This window comes from Botrytis byssoidea (assembly GCF_014898295.1).
Source record: "Botrytis byssoidea strain MUCL 94 chromosome Unknown BBYS_011, whole genome shotgun sequence".
In the NCBI taxonomy this organism is placed as follows: Eukaryota; Fungi; Ascomycota; class Leotiomycetes; order Helotiales; family Sclerotiniaceae; genus Botrytis; species Botrytis byssoidea.
Window position 1 is genome coordinate 774,747 of NW_024065852.1, and position 17,504 is coordinate 792,250.

The 17,504-nt window shown below is 43.0% G+C and overlaps 5 protein-coding genes across 5 annotated transcripts; 4 read left to right on the forward strand and 1 right to left on the reverse strand.

Moving 5' to 3' along the window:
• Nucleotides 1-1,502: 1,502 nt before the first annotated feature.
• EAE97_006266 (uncharacterized protein) lies at nt 1,503-5,972 on the reverse strand (the record flags this gene model as incomplete). Its single annotated transcript, XM_038876779.1, is given in 5 exon segments — nt 1,503-3,368; nt 3,432-3,619; nt 3,631-3,850; nt 3,940-5,838; nt 5,949-5,972. The coding sequence occupies 5 exon segments, from the start codon at nt 5,970-5,972 to the stop codon at nt 1,503-1,505; spliced, it is 4,197 nt and encodes a 1,398-aa protein (XP_038732486.1).
• A 598-nt stretch (nt 5,973-6,570) lies between these two features.
• EAE97_006267 (uncharacterized protein) lies at nt 6,571-6,868 on the forward strand (the record flags this gene model as incomplete). The annotated part of the gene is made up of 2 exons (XM_038876780.1): nt 6,571-6,576; nt 6,656-6,868. 2 exons carry the CDS (start codon nt 6,571-6,573, stop codon nt 6,866-6,868), a joined length of 219 nt encoding a protein of 72 aa, XP_038732487.1.
• Nucleotides 6,869-8,225: 1,357 nt separating this feature from the next.
• EAE97_006268 (uncharacterized protein) lies at nt 8,226-9,719 on the forward strand (the record flags this gene model as incomplete). Its single annotated transcript, XM_038876781.1, has 2 exons — nt 8,226-8,307; nt 8,539-9,719. 2 exons carry the CDS (start codon nt 8,226-8,228, stop codon nt 9,717-9,719), a joined length of 1,263 nt encoding a protein of 420 aa, XP_038732488.1.
• Nucleotides 9,720-10,705: 986 nt separating this feature from the next.
• On the forward strand, nt 10,706-14,217 carry EAE97_006269 (uncharacterized protein; the record flags this gene model as incomplete). Its single annotated transcript, XM_038876782.1, has 6 exons — nt 10,706-10,900; nt 11,148-11,336; nt 11,388-11,699; nt 11,761-12,448; nt 12,501-13,707; nt 13,761-14,217. 6 exons carry the CDS (start codon nt 10,706-10,708, stop codon nt 14,215-14,217), a joined length of 3,048 nt encoding a protein of 1,015 aa, XP_038732489.1.
• A 788-nt stretch (nt 14,218-15,005) lies between these two features.
• On the forward strand, nt 15,006-16,169 carry EAE97_006270 (uncharacterized protein; the record flags this gene model as incomplete). Its single annotated transcript, XM_038876783.1, has 4 exons — nt 15,006-15,102; nt 15,159-15,256; nt 15,319-15,996; nt 16,047-16,169. 4 exons carry the CDS (start codon nt 15,006-15,008, stop codon nt 16,167-16,169), a joined length of 996 nt encoding a protein of 331 aa, XP_038732490.1.
• Nucleotides 16,170-17,504: the final 1,335 nt, after the last annotated feature.

The following is a 17,504-nucleotide window of genomic DNA, read 5'->3' on the forward strand; positions in this document are numbered from 1 at the left end:
AAGTAGCATACAAAATAGAATATAGAATGGGCGTGAAAATGCAAAGTATTTTTATCTGTACGCGTATTAATAAATGGGGGTTGCACATCTATCTCACATTCTTTCTATGAATAAAACATATGAATTTCAAAGCAGAATGAAAATTACTACAAGGGACTGGCGGGGTATCCAAACTAAACTGTTTATCAATATCTGGTACTGTGCATTATATATATATATATATAAATCATATAGTTAGTTGTATCATATTAAAGAGAAATCCGAGGGATCTGAGGTTCAGTAGATGAGAGTGAGATTATTCTATCAAGGAGAAGAGTAGGGAGATTTTCAAGACAGTAAGTTCTACAATAATGTATGTAGCGCGGCGCACACCAGAATCATGTTGTGTGGCATTTTGTCAACACCCTCTAATGATGTATGTGATTAAGTCTCAAATGAGTTTTTATTTCACGAAGCAAAATTATAAATAGATGAACTGCAGGTCATAGTTTCACATTATCAAATGTAGAATTGTTTAGTACCAAATATGCAATATTCTACAAAAAAAAAAAAACTACGGTAATAACCCTATATAGCATTATTCCATGTATTAATATCTCAAATATCAAAAGTGCTAATTGGGGTTTAGTATATGCTATTTCAGGTCGTTTTGATTTTCAAAATATTACTATTCTGGTTTCAATTTGAAAAGTATTAGTTTGATTTAAATTTATAGGGATATTGATATTCTAGTCTCAATCAGAAGTATTAATATAGTTTAAATTTATAAGGATATTGATATTCTAATCTCCATTTGAAAAGTATTAGTCTAATCTAAATTCATAAAGATATTGATATTCTGATCTCAGATTCAAAAGTAATATTAATCTAAATATAATACAAAATTTGAATTTTCTACTCAAACTATAACCAATCAGATTAGGAAATCAGATTCTAGTTTTAAATTGAACCTTAAAGCTTTTGTTTCTTAAACGAACTTTGCTTTGCTTTATATTTCTCATTTTTATTATTTTATATTATATTATAATCAGAATATAACTTTTGGAATTAAAATAATATATGATTTTTAAAACCAGAATATTAAATCAATTTGAAACCAAAATATTATATATTTTTAAAATTAGAATATCAATTTTTTATTCAAATCAAATTGAGATTAGAATAATAATATTACCAAAAAAAATCAAAACTGAAATATCAAAAATACTAATTAAAATCATTTTGATTATATTCCTGATATTTGAGATATCAATATATGGAATAATGCTATATGGGGTTATTACCGAAAAATCTAATTACCATATTTTTCTAATGTCTATGAATATTCTCTTCTCACCCCAATCTAATTTACCCTCTTTCCTAACGCCAACACCCTTCTATTGTCTATTATCATTCCCAGCATAAAAGTATCCCGCATCATATTCATTCGAATCCAATCATTTCGTCTTCTTCCCGAAACCCAAACCCTTCAGCGAAGGACCTTTCAAATCTGAAAACCTCCCTCAAGTAGCCAAAAAGACAATCGCCAATGTACTAAAACAAAACAGCGTAAATATCCCCCAATCTCTCACTCTCTCGATGTAGAAATACGAAAACGAAGCCGCGTAATCGTCCCCCACTTGATAGGGACAGTAACTACAGTCGTCTGTCGCGTTAGGATTTGAGACATATCCCATACTTGCACCACCAATTCCAGTTCCCGAGAGGTAAGTCGCGAGATACTGTCCACATGTTTGTCCTACAGGTGGATGAACAATCGTCATTTCGCTGGCAGAACAAATCACAGGAACAGAGTGAACTCCATTCGAAATGGCAGATCCCAGCCAGTATCGTAGGGGGTCTGCCCAGAAAAGCCACGCAGAATAGAATGAAGGCATGTCGCTATACGTAAGAGCCATTCCACCAAAAGTCGTCTGGACGCACCACACAAGACTATTTGCAAACCCAGCAACTTCGCTATTGGGAACCAGCGCGGCGATTGCCAAGGCGAAACCGAGTCCGTATATACCGAGTGCGATGAATAAGAGGTAGCCAAACCCAGGCTCTGATAGGCCGATGGTAAACCAGCTGCAGAGAAAGTATATTGTGTAGATTACTATGGCAAGTGGGATTTCTACTGTGACGAGAGCGGCGCATAGAGCGAGTGGATGATAACCGACACCGGAGCGCTCGCGTGCCGTGTAAAGTGCCCATTTGGAATACCAGATAGCTTGGATATCATCTGCAGAAGCGGGGATGAGCCATGGTAGAAGAAGGAGGACAATGAGACGATTTTGGGTTCCTTGCTCTGTGTCTGAGGCTTGATAGAAGATGAATGATAGAAAAAGACCCATGAATATAGCTTTAACAAGACGGCTAAAACTGTAAACTCCATTACGCCATATGGTTAGCCAATGTCGAGATGTGAGGGTGATATATTGGTGTATCCATGGAAGCGTTTCGTCTGTAGTAGAGACTTCTAAATTAATATTGACTGAAGAGTTTAGATGTTCTACCTGGATTTGCAGATTGCGGCGTTCGGGTGAATCATTCCACCTTCTGGACCACTCATCACTTCCTGTAGGACTAGCCACAGTATCCAATATAAATTCTGCTGGGTTGGCAGTGCCATCCATTGTGGTACCATTGCGAGCAAAGTAATCCACAGCAATGCTCGAGTTACTACCCGTCTCGCCAAAATATATAGTGCGTCCTCCCCTTGTTAGAAGTAGGACATGATCGAACATTTCGAAAATAACTGCGGAAGGTTGATGGATTGTACAGATGATGGGTACTCCAGAAGCTGCAATACGCTGCAGAAACATGACGAGCGAGTATGCGGCTTGACTATCGAGTCCAGAAGTTGGTTCATCAAGGAATAGCAACATTGTAGGATTGGCGGCTAACTCCACACCTATCGTGACTCGCTTCCGTTCCTCGACTCCTAGACCTCCCTCCCCTGGAACGCCAATCAAAGCATCGGCGATTGACCTAAGCCCCAGAAGATCCATTACCTCTTCCACGTGCGCTTCCTTCTCTTGGCTCGATACGGACAATGGCCTTCTCATCATCGCCGAGAAGATCAAAGCTTCGCGGACTGTGGCCCCCGAATCATGAACATCCTGCTGCATGCAAAATCCACAAGCCCGAGAGAATCTTGCTCCTAGATTGGCGACAGGCTGACCTCCAATCATCATGTCACCGGTCACGATACCCGTATCTTTGCGTTGAGCAAGAGTGTTGAGGAGAGTTGTTTTTCTGGCACTAGATACTCCCATGAGGGCTGTGAGCTGACCAGGCCTGACATATCCGCTTATATCTGTAAGGAGCTGTCGATTCTCCCCATCAACTTGGACGTGATACGAGACATCTGAGAAGGTAAATGAGGGCTGTTACTCCGTGTCAGTAGAGACTTTCCATTTCTCGCAATATAAGACATGGGTATAGCTCACTCTAGAGTTGTTTTTCGCATTTTCAGTCCAATCAGCGGCATTTGCGGACAAAGTACTGCTAGAGTCATTAAGACTCTGGGAATTTTCATGAGGATGTATAGCGGTTGGGTTTCCTTGAGATTCTAAATCAGATTCTTTTTCGCGCAATTCTTCGTCGCCTCGGATATCGTCAGGATGACAGCTCCTCGCTTGAATACACGACTTGCTCCACCTCCGCCTCGATTCTTCGTCATCAAAGTCAAACCCACAGCTGTTAAACCGGTGTAGATAGCCCAGAAGACTAAGACAAGTCCGAAATTTCGCCACGCATTAGATGGGCGATAACCGAAATGCGTGAGTAGATACGTTGAGCCTGGTACAGTAGAAGATCCGGAAGTGCTTCCTGAGATAGGACAGCCTTGATTGGCTATTGTTATATTCTATAAAGATAATTAGCTTAATTTGATGCTTTTGTCTTCTAGAAAAACAAAAATAATGCAGAAGATATTTCAGAGCATTTGCCACTTACATCGTATCCTATTCCATTTGGGACTAATTGGTCAGAGCTACAGTAAAGAGTGTCATCTTTCATAAGAAACCCCATTGTTGCTTCCAGTGAATATGGACTTGGACTGATTCGACGGATCCAAGAATCCCATTTCAATAGTGTTGGCCACGTCGGGCCATAACCAGAATGACTTAAACTGACCGGCATAGCTGCACCACCTAATAAGAGAGCGACCGGTATATTCGGTGACCATGCACCCAGCATTCGGAAAAGTGCTAACTGACTGGCATAGAAAACGAAGATCAAAAGCTCAAAGAACCAGTACCCTGCCGCTGTTGGGTTTGCAAAGACGAGAAAGTAATACGGTAGAGTGAAAAGAATGGTCTGTGCAAAACACACCGGCAACTTGGCAATGTTGAGCGCAACTGCCGAAACGGCCGGATGTAGCATGCCTAGTGCGTGCTGCTTTTGGAGAATTGTTCGTGAACTAACCGTGGAAACTGTTTCTCCTAAAGCGTTCAGACAGAAGTATATCTGAGCGAAGAAGACAGCACCGCTGAGCTCGAACGCTCCAGTCGCTGTTAGAGGTCTCTTATAGAATGCGGAGCCTGTGATAAGAGCGTTTACCGCATTTAGGGTAAGAATAATGGCGAGCGACCTCCGAGATCCCCAGACAAGTTGATAATGTCGTCGCATAGCAACTATGACCTGAGTAGGGAACGACCTGAGCGCGAGAGCCTTTGGGTGAGTAAACTTGTGCTTGGAATCAGCTACTTCGGACTTGAAGGCTGCAGCACTCGCCAAGTCACAATGCTTTTCACGGAATTGTCCAATATCCCCTAGCAGATTCTGGTAATATGAGCTCTTTCGAAACGCATCAGCAAGGCCAACAGGATCAAGTGGTGGCGGGGGATTATGCCCAACTTTGATACGGCGTTCATCTGGCGAAGTAATAGCTGTCAAGAAATCTGGAGTCGTTTGACGGGGAGGACATTCAAACCCGAGACCGGTAAAATAACGTTTAGCAGTGTCGCCTGCAGGGCCCGAATAGATTTGACATCCATCATACAACAATATAACATGATCGAAACATTCTCTGTATATACTTTCAGAGGCTTGGTAGGCTGTGACAATATTAGACATTCCAGTAGCCCTTGACATGCCTTTCAGAAGACGTAAGAAGCTTAGGGCAGATGAGCTGTTAAGACCTCTCAATGGATTGTCCCATGTGACGACAGCAGGAGCAGCGCTGAGAACTTCGGCCAACGATACACGTTTACGTTCGCCACCAGATACGCCCCTAACAAAAGCATTACCAACAATTGTGGGTTTGGTATGTTTGATTGCAAGAGAATCGAGGATTTCGTCAGTCCAGTGTTCAGCGAACTCGGCATCTGTCTTCGGATTGGACTTCGGCCTGCGCAGGCGTAGTGCAAACTGCATAGTGTCTTCAACTTTTAAGATAGGAAAATGAATATCGTCCTCATTGTTCAGGGCCACCTCGGAACCGTAAAGGGTCTTCATCTCATCCGACCCGATTGCGCCATACTGCACGCTACCTTCAACATCTACGAATTGCGTTCGCTGATTTGCAAGCACACTAAGAAGAGTCGAACAGCCAGCACCAGGACGCCCAAGAACTAGAAGCGTTTCACCAGGAGGCAAAACACCGGAAACTCCTTGTATCAATCTTCTTGTGGGATGCATGGAGCGGCCGGGGTGTATTACTTTACATAGTAAGCCTGTTGGCCAGTTGACGAAAACATCTTGAAAAATTCGTAGGAGATCCTGAGCACGTTTTTCGCCAGCAGAGACACCATGAACGGTGATGTCTTCAAAGAGGACTCCAAGTGAACGACCTTCCGGGCGATATATGGGCAACTTTTGCGAGGGGTTATCTTGTTGATCGGTTTTCTCACCCTTGAAGTGAACTGTCAGTTGAATTGCTTCTAGCCACTCTTCCTCGAATTGAGAGGATGGAATCCTTGTTATAGGCAAAGAAAGCCAGACAAGAGATAGGTTTTACTTACCTCGCTTGTATATCCTGAACTCATCGTATCACGCAAATACCGTGAGAATCCAAGGCCAAAATGTGTCAATGAAGATGGACAAAACGAGAGACCGGTAGCAATATATTGAGATGTTTCTCACTGAACATGAATTGGCTTGTATATATCATATTGAGAAATTGTCCGACGATACAAAGCTTACAAAGTAATGAAATATCCGGGTAACAGAGCAGGGAGATGGATTACAATCTCCAAGATAATGAATGTAGGGTATGAACAGCACTGCAATCCACTGAGGATTTCAACACGACAGTCCGGTAATGGATACGGTAGAGTAAATCTATGGAAGAGATCTTCTAGTCCAGCGGAGGTATTCCATTGTTTGGCCACTGGGCCAATGGTCAAACTGTTAAATATCCGGTGTTGTGAAGGAATTAAATATCCGAAGATATCCGATGCCCAAGAGCACCGGCATTTCAACTTGTGCTGCTAGCATTCATGCTCCACCATGATACTTCTAGACAATTCTGTTGACCTCGATTCACACAATCTTCACTCAGAATGATATCATATAAGAACTAGAGTACCTGTCTGCACCACGAGTAGGATCTGGGGTGCGTCAAGAGGTTGCGGGTAGTGCTCAATGGATGTATGTTGAAGCTTTCCCATTGGAAACCCATCAATTTCAATTGATGTTGATGAAGATAAATATCACGACCCCTAATCAGGATCGACTGGATAAAAGAAAGGAAAAAGAAAATGCGGGAAAAGGAAAGGAAAGGAAAGGAAAGGAAAGGAAAGGAAAGGAGAGGAAAGAAAAAAGCAGAAGAAAAAGGATGTATGGTCTTAGGTATTCAAGACTTCAGGACTCCAAGAAGGATATTTTGAGTATCCTAGGGGGTCCTGGTGGTCCACGGGAATTGGAAATGTTTGATGGTTGACTGGAAAAGGTTTGTTGGCGGAAAACTATCGACTTTCGACTCAGGCACAGGCTATTGAGGCTTAGAACGCGAGAACAGTGATCACCTCCAGCTAAGTAGAACCAACGCACTAAATTCTCAAGGAGCCAGCATTTAAAATTCAAAACGCCGAACTTGTGAAATAAATGGAAAGGAAGCTTCTTATAATTTATACCATAAATTACAAGACATTATCATGAATTTATTCAAAACTCTACCTCTATTTCTTCATGCTTTGATTAGGTAAGAATCATTCATTGGTAGGACGCAGTAGGTAGGGACTGTATGCTTCGTACTCTGGATAAACGAGATGGGATAATGATGGGGGGAATCCCAATTTCATCTACCTAGGTAGTTGAACGTTAAAATTGATTTTAAGAGTCAAGACATCCAATCCAAATCACCTACGGAGAATATTGGTTACCAACCTGTAGATGACTGACACTGACACTGACACTGACACTGACACTGACACTGACACTGACACTCGTACTGATACTGATACTGACCGGCGCTGACAGGTATACCAGGCAATAATGAGTATTGTGTAGAGCTCAGCGTTGAAATCTAGAGAGGTCGTCGTGGGTAAATTTAGCTAGCAAGACAAGTGCATTGGTAGATGCTCGGTAGGGTACCTAAGTAGTACATCGTGGATATTCCAATATCAAAATAACTTTTTCCGCTCCACTTCATGTTCTCTGACGTACAAAGTACATACTAGCACCGTCCGTACTGCAAAGGTAATGAAAAGGAAAATGGTGAGCATATGGGACCATACCATACATACCATACCATACCATACCATACCATACCATACCATACCATACCATACCATACCATACCATACCATACCATACCATACCATACCATACCATACCTACTAGGTATTGTCAACCCCCTACCGGTCTCCCGGCATTGACAGGTTAGACCGTTTTTAATCCTTTCATTACTGGGGCTTACATGATTCGTTGCTCGGTCAGCCAGATTCATTGGATGAGACTCAATTGCCATACGGGCTTTCCATCCTTTATCTGGTAAACTCGAAAAGCGTCTACTGAGAAAAACATACAGTAACTCGGAAAAAGGCGACTGACTACCTACCTACATTGCATTGTCGATATCTTTTATGATTAAATACCCAGCCAACCAGCCCACTTAGGTAAAAAGTCCATTCTTCCCATCATTCGTTATATCTATTACCCTACGCAAGGAGAGACGGTCACTCATAGCGTCGTTTTCGTTACACGCATAAAAGATTGCACATAACGTCAAACACCTCATGGAAGTCGTGCATGGCTTGATAGGATTATCCTAGATTGCGAAAAAGGAGAAATGAGCAATGCCAACTCGAGCAGAAACTCCTCCAGTGGATACATCTTCGAGACGAAGTACCCATAATCATACGGAATCTCCAAGTACAGGTAAGCTTGCATTTCTAATTATGATCCAGAATTCTTATCGCAAGATATCATGATCTGCACCTTAAATTTTAATAGATGTCAATGAAGACTTGGAAACACCGGGAAAAGATTAACAATTCTTGGTCCATTGAATAATTGTTTGTCTCTTTATGCAAAACTCCCTCGACTTAGTAAACAAAAGTCTGGTACTCATTGCGATCATGAACAATGACTAACCAGTATTCTTACCAGATTCCGAGTCCCCCCATATTAACAGGATGCAAAGTCCTGCACATGCCCCTCTCACGATACTCTCTTCCAGCGCAATGAACATGCCTCACATAAACACGGATCCGTCCTTACTCAAATCCTCGACGGGTACAATTAGATCCGTACCCTCTGATGACTCTCGACTTGGTCCAAATTCTTACGACGACAGTCCGACTGCGCAACCTCAATCACAAAACGAGTCAACTACACCTATTACCCCAAGAAAAGCTAGCTATAATTCCATTAATGGTTCGAAACCACCACTCAGTCGACAGAATCCGTCCGCGATAGGAATGCCTAGAGGAGTTGTCAGAAGTATATCTACCGAATTTGGCCCTACCAAATACTCGAGTAGCAATGTACATGTTGTGGAAGATATGGCAGCGAATGATGGTGAAGACTTTAACTCCGCTATTGGGAAAGCAAACCTGGGGAAGTCGGGGAGAGTAATTGAGCGACTTACAAAGGAAAATGACATGTTGAAGCGTGATGTCAAGATTGAGAGGTTGAGAGCGGAAGAGGCTCTCGATCAAGCAAGACTGGCGGAGAGCAGATTCGCCCAAGAAAACGAAGAATGGGAGCGGAAGTTGCGCGATGCTGCCATGAATTCAACGGTTCTAAAGAGGAGGGAGCGACAACTCGCGGATGCCAAAGAGAAAATTGATGCGGAACGACACAAGGCCGAGAAAGCTACTGAGGGGGAGCTATTTTGGAAGACTGAGATGCAGAAATTGGAAATGGAATGCAAAGAAAAGGTTGAAGAAGCCCAGAGCCGGGCGGAGCTATACGAAGGAAGAAACAATGTCATGACCAACCATTGGAAGGACCAGGAGAAGTCCGCCAATCGAACGGTAGCGAAGCTAGAGAAAGAGATCAAAATCATTGTGAAGGAGAGGATAGCCGACGACGAGAAGATTACCATGCTCAAACGCCTCGCAGAACAGCAAGCCGAGCAACTCAAGACACTGCAGAGAGAAAAGGATGACGTTGATCGGAAATATGAGGAGTACAAGGCAGAGAAGGAGAAGTCTCTCGCAGATATCAAAGAAATGGCAAGCAAACAGCAGAAGGCCAACGAGGAGATTATGCTAGAGACGCAGAAGGTTCTTGGGGAGCTAAGATGGGCTCTCAACGTAAAAAAATACGTCAAAGAGGCCGAATAAGAAGCCCGATTACCAATTTCAAGTCTCAGACTCATAAATATTTCACTGACTTAAAAGACTTTCTTTCTACATGAATCCCGCAATCTCGACACACACTCACATCAATCATCTACTTTCGAATTACATTAAATTATGATATTCTCTTCGAGCGATCCAGCGACATCAAAGACTGCATTGCATTGGAGAAACAGGATACAGTTGTATTTTCTGCGCTTTTGTACATTAGACACTGCGGTCAGGGTATCTCGGGTTGAACTTGGGCCACGAAGCCCAGGGTGTTAAGGAGTTTCTTTTTTGTGTCTACATGAGATCATCATATCTAGGAATTGTACATTGGGGCAAACACTGGGAAGTTCATCAGAGTTAGATTTGCCAGGGTTATTGGTGATGATTGAATGAACTAGATTTCTTTTAATGATTCTATCGTGCAATAGCTGCTTTGATCTTATATCATTACTTGATGCAGAAGCAAAGAATTATTTTGCCCGTTCTTCTATCTCCGTTGACGTCTTTTCTTATTTTGATACTGTGTGGCCTGCAACAAAAGTGTGAAGTCGTGCAGCCACTGGCGCATGCAGGTACCCACGTCACTGACAAACAAACAATCGAGTTTATGTAAAATGACATGGACCTAAACCATTGACATCGTTCATCTGATAGATGTTTTGCGGTATTATCTTTTTCTTCAGTCCCTTTGACGAGGTCGCCTTTTCTCACTAGCTCACTTCTTGATATCGTCTGTTGTTTTCCCTCCTTCCTCATTCACCTCGCCAAATCCGTTTCTTTTCCCATCACAATATTGCCCCACGCACACAACAACAATACTACCACTTAGATCAATCTCATCTTCAAACCCATAGTCATGTGGATCTGATATCAAATTCAGTTTTACTCTTCCCTTATCTTCTTCTGAAGGATTTACTGAGACTTTTGATATACTGCCGACAACAAAGTAAGGTCTGCCGTCAAAAGCAATTTTTTCAACCATGAGCGCATATTTTAAAGGAAGCGTTGCGCGCAGCTCATCTGCTACTGATGCATTTTCCGATACCAGTGATCTAGGAAGTCTTGCGAGAAGTGGAATCTCGTCAGTCATTATTGCTTCGGAATGGCACTTCAAGCCAGCAGGAGTTATGGAAGTTGAGAAACGTTTCGCGGAAAAAAGAGATCGAATGCGCGCTGTGAGTAGTGACTTCCTTCTTGATCTAGATAAATACTTGACTGCGCTGTTTATGCTGCCATGCGTTCAACAGCTTGTCTCCATATAGCAACGACTTCTCGAGACAAACTCGAAATATGGTCGTTGGAGTGTCTTTCCATCCATGAATTCAGCGCGGATGATTTTCTTTTAAAGACATCACATGCTTTCTTACATCAATACAATGTGGCCACTGGGATTTGGAAAAATTGTTACTAACAGAATATTAGGACGGCTATGTTCAATGGCTCGATCAGGATCATCACTTCAAGCTTTTCTCAGAAAGACATCTCATACCTCTGTTAAAAGAGATGAATCAGATCACGAAAGCAATAGTGGCACAAGAACGTGGCGATAGAGAAGCAGATTCCGAAGATGAAGATGAAGAAGCAGATACGCGTAGTGACTGGTCAGCTGAGGTATACAATTCCAATGCGATATGCTCGTAATAATTGCTCAGATGCTGTTAGTTTCATAGCGATTTAATCGTCAAAGTGGATGAGTACGAACCGTCTCAACACACGCGCTCACCCAATTCAGCTTCAGATGACACATTTTATCCAGATACTATCAAGAAGTATAGTTATCGCGACATTTGGATCTATCTTGGAGAAGAGTTGATTGACGAGTTCTTGAAACTAGCCACAGTCCTGGCGTTGCAGACAATAACAGACAGCAAAATTGTAACGTCACCTAGCCAATCGAAGGTTTATATCGGTTCAAACAAGCATGGAAGTGTTGATTTAGTTATCAATAAACTTAATAATATCGCGAAGTATAGTGTGAGTGAAATCTCAAGAATTTCTCTCTCGTTCACTGTCTTGAAGCTGACCACATCCGCAGTCGATATATGCCTTGCAGTATCATATTTTCTACACAGAAGAGGTAGAATCGTGCAAGTTTATTATCAAAGCTTTTTCAGAGATCAAGAAGAAATACCTTGAAACTACTCTTTTCGAACAAGAGCATCCTCCCGGATATCTATTGACAAAGTTTACAGTCAGAGCTTGCCCATGGAGTACAGCAAAAGTAACATTTATTCCATTCAAGATTGGGAAGTACACTCCTGCAGTCCCAAGCCCAGGTACACAAATCTCTGCAACAAAGCCATGGGCGGGATTTGTTTGGAAATCTCGAGGAAGTCCAGAAAATGATCCCGTGAAATACTTTCCCGGTGGATATAAGAAGGAAATTGAGAGACGAGAACAGGAAGATGTCAAGTCAAGTAATGAAAATGTCAGTTCAACATGCGTTGATATTGAGGGCTGGGTAGCAAATGCCACCACTACTACCGATGCTTCGAAGGGATTCGAGATTCTAGACTGGAGAGGAACCATTGACACGAGCCTGAATTCTTTAGCCCGCTTGGCAATGGCCTCCGAATCGAATTCAAATGTAGCATACGAGAAGCCGAACGCCGAAAGCTGGAACCATATGATTCATCAAGAGACAACAGCCAACTTCAGTATGCCTCCTACTCCGGCAAAATATAGAGGTATTCCCTCAGAGACAGAGAGAAACCTGCGAAGTGGTGGGTGTAGTTTGATGTGCCAAAGCCAAATTCTCTGCTAATGACTTTATAGGGGTGCTTTCACCGGACAGAGTCGCAACCGGACCCAGTACTATGCAGTCGTGCCTTCTTGATTCTGTAATTGATACGGAATTGGCGAATTTCGATTGGAACGCATTGAGACACAAGGCTACGGAGAATACGCTTGTTGATGTTAGCTCGAGTCCAACTAGATCCCCCAATTTTAGAATATTTGATACGGCAGACGGCTCTGATGCTTTGGGAAGTCAACAGTTTACGGCCTTAGAGCCACCAGCCCTATCGTACTCGCTGAGATCGCTGGCATCGCCACAGCTTCCGTCGGAAGAGCTTGAGAGCTTGATGGATATGGCACCTGCTTCGATGATAGATTCAACATCGAATCCTAGCAATGAGTTTTTGAACTCAGTGGCATTTCTCGAACTGCCAGGATCGAAGCCTACTTTGTCGTCTTCTAGCAATTGGCCAATATTAACCTCTCCCCAACGCGTGGGATCCTCAGATTCAAACGCTCGTCGCGAAAATCAATTGCCGCAGCCTCACCGCCAAAAGGAGGATGAGACTCGTACTCGAGTTTTCCACAAGACCATGGGTCAAAAGGCATCAATCAAAAAAGAAGTGACAAAGCCAGCTATTGTGCCAATGCCACAGGAGTCATTCCTGAAACACTTCGAAGTAGTGCTTAGTAGTTTGATGTCGCCAGTGAGGGGGTTTCAAGGAGAGGTTAAGGTGCACATGGATTTTGGTAGAATCTTACTGGGTAATCTTCCGGTGAAGATTGTTTCGAAAGAAGAACAGATCAAACCATATGATGAGGATTTTATTATTCCACATCTGTACCCCCCGCCAGGCAGCAAACTTAGAGAGGGAGATGGCCCTGAAGTTGCGTTCACCAATATCCTAACAGCATTGGAAGCCGATACCGCCTTCCTCCTTAAACTCAAAAACAATGAAGGTGTTCGTCTCTGGTCCGAAAAGTGTTCCGAGTGGAAAGTTACCTACGAGTTCACATGCCTAGAATTACGTACTGACAAATTATTTACCATTGAGATCGATGCAGAGACCTTCGAAACTCACATTGTGGTGTTGAAAAGATGTGGCGGAACGTATGTCCATGGTACAATGCGTCACTGGGATCTGCAGCTTATTGTCGAGGGAATCGAAGATGAAGAAGATATCCGAAGTAACTGGCCTCGTTATGACGAACTAGCTACAGAGATGCAAAAGACTCTCTACATTCCGTAAGTTTGAAATTCCAATCGATTAGAAACTCGAACTGACTTCTACGTTCCAGTCCTGGAAACAAGAAACCAAATCACGCCCTTAAACTCCCGAAGGATATCATGGACCATTTCATTATCTATCATCTTAAGATTCGCAAGACTAGAAGTTATATTAGTTCTGATGGAAACTCCAAACTGAATATTACAGAGGTAGATAAATCTCGTGGTCATGAATTGCAGGTTAAAGATCAAGGAATTTTGGTGTATGTTTTCCAAGAGGAGAAAAGAGATCTCAACGTCGAGACGAATTGGCAAGAAGTTTCCATTACATCTGTGGCAATGGATAAACTTCTTGTACAGAATATAACGCTCGAGCTTGGCGAAGAGGTACAATGGACGGTTCAGGACCTGGCAGCAAAGAAAGTTTCTAACACTCTCATCAAACCCGCATGCACCATGTTAGCGCAGATGGACGGTGTTGGTTTCTATAACGATGGTCAGGATCTCGGTCAAGTCTACAAGTCTTAGATATTGATCCAATTATGGTGCTATATCTGAAAGCGCCTGGATAGACCATTGGTCCCTCGAAGCTTCAGATAATGATTGCGCGGTCTTTCGCGCCTAGAAAGGGAATTGATGGGAATGGTCTTAGTAGGAGTCAAATAACACAGCGTTATCATAGAACAAGTGGTGATATTAGTCGTCATTGCTTTCTCATTGAAATGTTGACAGGAATTCTATGATCTTCGAGGCGAGATGAAAATTACAAGATACACTTGCTTTATCACCTAAACACTTCGATTTGCTTGCAATCGTACTTACTAAGCAGGCCATAGTTGAATCTCGTGAAAACGATGGGTTGGTGACACCGGATGCAGAAAAGGAAAGAAATGGTGTCCCATGGTGTTTTGTCCTCAAGAACATAAATCGTGTGATCCTGACCCAACTGAATCGTAGCAATGTAAACGGATGAGATTGCATCGTACAATACGAGGCACCAGCTTGAGAAATTTTACCCGTGTTAATTGGATCTAGTAATATGAAGAGGTGACGGAGTGGTATGATATATAGGTGACGTTGCCATGAGGTTACAATTCGGCGTGCTAATGAAGCCGAAAAATGTGGAAATTTTGGCGATAAGGAAATTATTGATGGCCTACGTCATCGTGAAAGAGAGAGAGAGAGAGAACATTCCACCCCCTCCTTCATTTCCTTAACGGTCTTTTCACCACCTTTTTCAATTTCGATACCTGCAACGACAATATATTTTAATCAAACTATTTACGAATAATTTGTGACTGTTTCTGCAAATTCAAATGTCAGAAAACACACAAGCCATGTCGAAAACGACGAAAGACCTTCTGGCGAAAGTCAAAAAGATTGTGCCACCAATGCTGAGTAAATTTCACAAAGGTACCTACCTACATCTTAATTATTGCGTAAATATACAATCAGTTGACACATGTAAGGACAAATGGGTAGAATAGCTGTTATTGGGGGCAGTGAAGACTACACTGGCGCGCCATATTTCTCCGCAATGGCCAGTGCAAGACTTGGGGCAGACATGGTACGAGATTTCCTACCATTTCTCACATGAATAGCGATCTGACTAATATTAAAAATGCACAGAGTCATGTCATCTGCGAACCTGGCGCAGCACAAGTCATCAAGACGTACTCTCCGAATCTTATGGTTCACCCGCTGATGCGACAATCTTCGCATGCGAAGATGACGGAATCGGCGAGCTCGATCGCGCAGAGCGTTATTGATATGCTACCGCGATTACATGTGATCGTTGTGGGACCGGGATTGGGACGAGATAAACTGATGCAGGAAACGTGTGCGAAGGTTTTGGAGGCGGCCAGGGAGAAGAATATGCCGTTTGTGCTGGATGCGGATGGATTGCAGCTGGTGCAGACGAAACCGGAATTGGTGCAGGGGTATAAGGAGTGTATATTGACGCCGAATGTGGTGGAGTTTGGGAGACTGTGTAAGAGTAAGGGGATTGATGTTGAAGGGTTGGATGGGGCGGAGGGAGCGGAAAAGCTGGCGAGGGCGTTTGGAGGGGTTACGGTTATACAGAAGGGGTCGCAGGATTATATTTCTAATGGGGAGAAGACGTATGTGAGTGATATTGAAGGAGGGCTGAAGAGAAGTGGTGGACAAGGTGATACGTTGACGGGTAGCCTGGCAACGTTCTTGGGGTGGCGAAAGGCGTATTTGGATAGATTATGGGAGCATGAGGCAGATATTGATGATATTGAATCATTAGCATTGGCGGCTTTTGGAGGCAGTAGTATCACAAGAGTAAGAGTTCCCAGAGATGATCCCCACTTGCAAATACTAATCTTTGATAGGAATGCTCGAGGCTGGCCTTTGCCAAAAAGGGTAGAAGTCTACAAGCCAGTGACCTTACTGAAGAAGTATACGCGGCATTTATAAATCTTCTCGATTCCGATGACTCAGCTGCCAAGTTATAGATGAAGAAAATATATAAGAAATAATATCGTATATTTTACCTACCATGCACGTGCAAGAGGGTGAGAATTGGATCATTCTTCCCGCCATCGAGCGGATGAATAGCGAGACTAGTACACAAATAGATGGAGCTAAATTACAGACGTGCAACGAAAAGACTAGTACCGACCGGGTCAGCAGTACGGATGCGAGAACATCCCATAAGGGAAAAAGGGTTGCACAATGGTATTGATGGCCTCTCGATAGTGTTGACTTAGCTTCCATGGTTTAAGATCCCCAAAGTGTGGTTGGTAGCCTCTTACGGAAGGGGATCCGGGGCTCTTGGGTGGATTGAAACAGGGCTGGGGATGTTTCATGGGTGTTCCTGTTCGTGTTGGGGGTGAGCTCCAATAGGAATACTTCCGATCAGATGAAACTTCACGAGGTGTGGCGGGGATGTCGGCTGATATTGAGTGATATTTGGAGAGCCTTGTAATTCTGTGAGGTTTTGGTGGATGGGTTTTAGTTCTTCCGGTGGGGTGTGAGTGGTTGATCTGGGGAGGCTTGGGGGTTAGCTTGTTAGCTAGCTATTGTTAGGTTTGCGTTTGCTTATTCTCGGAAGGGTCGTTCCGTGAGATTGTTCATGGCAGTTTGATGTTGCATGAACATGTACCGCTATATAAATATATATATGTCAACTGTAGATACTGTCTGAGAAAATAGCAGACTTTCCTGCGAAATTCACGGTGAAAATCCTCGTAAGTAGGGAAAGATTCAAGCTGATCAGTGTAGACTTTTAGAGACCAAGGCAAGAGAGAGAAATCGACAGTATACACGACAAAACGACAACGGCATTTTGTCCAGTGCCTAATAATCATTATTGAATGAAATATTTTACCTCTCATTGTATTTAATTCTCGCCATTTTCGACCCCCGATTTCTCGCTCAAAGGCGGAGAATAGGTGGCTCGCCAGCTCTCTGGTAACCATGGCCCAGGTGCTGGAAAGATCCTCTTGCGACTATTCGATGTGAGAATACTTGCGCGGGGTATTTATAGGAACGTCGCAAGGCTTTATATCTATTCATTCACTCATTCTCCTTTATCACTGAAGTGATTTTTATGGGTGTTCGACGGCATCTTGGAGTAAATGACGGGTTATTGGATCGTGTGAGATCTTGGCATTTTTGCTCCGCTCGCTGGATTTGTTGAAGGCTCAGCTGATATCAGGCTATCGATGTTTATTTGCTCGTGTATGAATTAGACTTCTCAGCAGTATCTAGTTGGGCTTCGGGAAGCCGTGTCGATTTGCAGATGCGTGGTGCTTGATGTAATCAAAGTTGTGTAGTTATGATGATAT